This window comes from Sinocyclocheilus rhinocerous, unplaced genomic scaffold, assembly GCF_001515625.1.
Source record: "Sinocyclocheilus rhinocerous isolate Xijiao unplaced genomic scaffold, SAMN03320098_v1.1 scaffold551, whole genome shotgun sequence".
NCBI lineage: Eukaryota > Metazoa > Chordata > Actinopteri > Cypriniformes > Cyprinidae > Sinocyclocheilus > Sinocyclocheilus rhinocerous.
In genome coordinates this window covers 564109-567003 of record NW_015624564.1, presented here as the reverse complement: position 1 = coordinate 567003, position 2895 = coordinate 564109, and the positions used below count along the sequence as shown (strand labels likewise).

Sequence of the window (2895 nt, the reverse complement as noted above, 5' to 3'; positions counted from 1 at the left end):
TAAAACTGCACATTTTAGAGTGGCCTTTTATTGTGGGCAGCCTAAGGCACACCTGTGCAATAATCATGTTGTCTAATCAGCATCTTGATATGCCTCACCTGTGAGGTGGATGGATTATCTTGGCAAAGGAGAAGTGCTCACTAACACAGATTTAGACAGAATTGTGAACAATATTTGAGAGAAATAGGCCTTTTGTGTACATAGAAAAAGTCTTAGATCTTTGAGTTCAGCTCATGAAAAATGGGGGCAAAAACAAAAGTGTTGCGTTTATAATTTTGTTCAGTGTATATATATATATATATACATACATATATACTTTACTATTTACTCATCCGAAATGTTGTTTTAAAATGAGTAATTGATAACAGAATTTTCATTTTTCTGAGTGAACTACTACTTTAAGTTGTGCAGCTCTTACAAGTTTCTTTTTGTGTTATTGTGTATGTGTGTGTGATGATGTCATGGTATATGTGTGTTTATGGGGTTTTCGGAGGGAATGAGCGCACTCTTTCCACTGCAGACATTTATGACAGGAGAACCGAGCTGGAAAATCTGAGCAGCCTTCAACTCTGCAGGCAGCCCAGCCAAAATATCATCTTTTATAGAAGAAATGCCTGAAATTTTATGTGAAATGTCTCTTTATGTGAAATATGTGTGCCCTTCTCTTTTCCCTTCCCTCTTTCTCTCTCAGGTGAATCAGGTACGCAGGAAATGACCGCACAGGTGACGAGTCCCAGCGGTAACACAGAGGATGCTGAGATCATAGAAGGAGAGGACAGCACCTATAGTGTGCGTTTTGTGCCTCAGGAGATGGGCCCCCACACTGTCAATGTCAAATACAGGGGACAGCATGTCCCTGGAAGCCCCTTCCAGTTCACTGTGGGGCCCCTGGGAGAGGGAGGGGCCCATAAGGTTCGGGCTGGTGGTACTGGATTGGACAGGGGTGTGGCTGGAGTTCCAGGTAAGAGATAAGAAGCAGTATTGTTGTTAACTAAAACTAAAACTATTAGAAATCATTTTTGTTCATTGAAATAAAATAAAATATAAATAGTAGATGGAAAAAATTAATTTTAAATTAAAAAAAAATTAGCAATAGTGTTATTTTAGTGTCAAGATACTATTATAGTTTTTAATTAATATTTTTAATTAGTTTTTATTTTTACATTTTCTGGTGTCATTTTAATTTTAGTTAAAGTTTTAGTCTTTTTGTTGTTTCTTTGTCATTTTTATTAGCTTTTTTTAAATATAGTTTTTATATATTAGTTTTATACATTTTTATTTCAGTTTTAGTATTTCATTACTAAATGTTCAACTAAATGAAAATGAGAAAATTTGCCTTGGCAACTAGCTGAAATAAAAGAACTTTATATTTTATTTTATTTCAGTTAACGTTTATTTTAAAGTAACCATTTTTATGCTTTTGATTTTAGTTATCTATTATAACCATGCTTTTCAACAAACTTAAAATAAAGTTGAAGTACCTTAAAAAACTTAAACTAAATGAAAATGAAAATATAAAAAAATCTAATTTAAAATACTAATAAATACTGTGATAGTATATATATTAACAAAAAAACTTTTTTTGTGTGACTTTTAGCTGAGTTCAGTATCTGGACCCGTGAGGCCGGTGCTGGCGGTTTGTCCATAGCTGTTGAGGGGCCCAGCAAAGCAGAGATTTCCTTTGAGGACAGGAAGGATGGTTCCTGTGGGGTGACCTATGTAGTACAGGAACCTGGTAAGTGCTAATGCTAATGTTAGCGTAGTGTTTGCTTTAGTAGAGAAATTTTCCATTTAAATTTTATGAATAATTTTCAATTACACTCATTTATTTATTTATTTAATTTCAGGTGACTATGAGGTGTCAATCAAATTTAACGATGAGCATATCCCAGACAGCCCGTTCATTGTTCCTATTGCATCAGTGTCAGATGACGCCCGCCTACTTACCGTCACCAGCCTGCAGGTGAGTGATTCCAGATCAAACACGCTCACGCACTGAGTTGTGTGGAGAGGGATTGTTTTACTCTGTAGCAGCGGGACGGGTGAGATTCAGAGACTCTCGAGAGCGGATGGCAGCTCCTTTATCAACACACTCTCTGAGAGACTGTGAGAGCACTTGATGGAGAGCACAGGACAGCTTATCATGAGACGAGACAAGTGTACTTGCAGTTCCCTTCACGAAGAGTTTCTCAGGAAAGACAAATGAGCATGACGAAGTAGCAAATCATTTATGTAGGCCACTGTGAATATGCTTAGTGAGAAAGGCACATCTTTACATACTCCGTTTTAAACTTCTGAAGATTAGATGATATTCAGAAATATGTGGCTGTGTCTCTGCAGGAGATGGGTCTGAAGGTGAACCAAGAGGCCTCGTTTGCCGTGCAGCTGAACGGAGCGAGAGGGGCAATTGATGCTAAGGTGCACACACCATCTGGAGCAGTGGAGGAGTGTTACATCACTGAGCTAGACAATGGTGAGCATATGGGCACATACCCATGAATATAAAATGTCAGGGGAATTATTTTGTCTGTAATAAATTACATGATTTTCTGTATTAATATTCATATATAGTTTTATTTTAAATTCATATACATATATGTGTGTGTGTCTGTGTATTATTTAATATATTTTCGTATTATACCATTTTTATTATATTCATTATTTTGAATGTTTGTATTTATATATTTTCTCTAAGTATATTTATATTTATAGAAAATTCATTTTTGTTTTATATATTATTCTTTATGCAATATATTATTTTAAACAATTTATATAATTTTTTAATTATTATTGTATTGTATTATTATTTATGTAGGTTATATATTATTATAATTTATATTATCCAAATTACCCAATACGATTCATTATTTAATATATTATTTTATTAACCAAATT

At 34.4% G+C, this 2895-nt stretch overlaps 1 protein-coding gene and 1 long non-coding RNA gene across 2 annotated transcripts in view; one reads left to right on the top strand and one right to left on the bottom strand.

Annotated features, from left to right (window-relative positions):
- Positions 1-2895, bottom strand: part of LOC107743317 (uncharacterized) — a 17682-nt gene that overhangs the window by 11430 nt on the left and 3357 nt on the right. The window lies entirely within an intron of this gene.
- LOC107743297 (filamin-C-like) overlaps positions 1-2895 on the top strand; it is a 57728-nt gene that overhangs the window by 51545 nt on the left and 3288 nt on the right. The window contains exons 41-44 of the mRNA XM_016556472.1: positions 692-961; positions 1598-1735; positions 1848-1963; positions 2341-2473. Coding sequence (XP_016411958.1) covers positions 692-961; positions 1598-1735; positions 1848-1963; positions 2341-2473 — 657 coding nt within the window. The remainder of the gene's footprint in view (positions 1-691; positions 962-1597; positions 1736-1847; positions 1964-2340; positions 2474-2895) is intronic.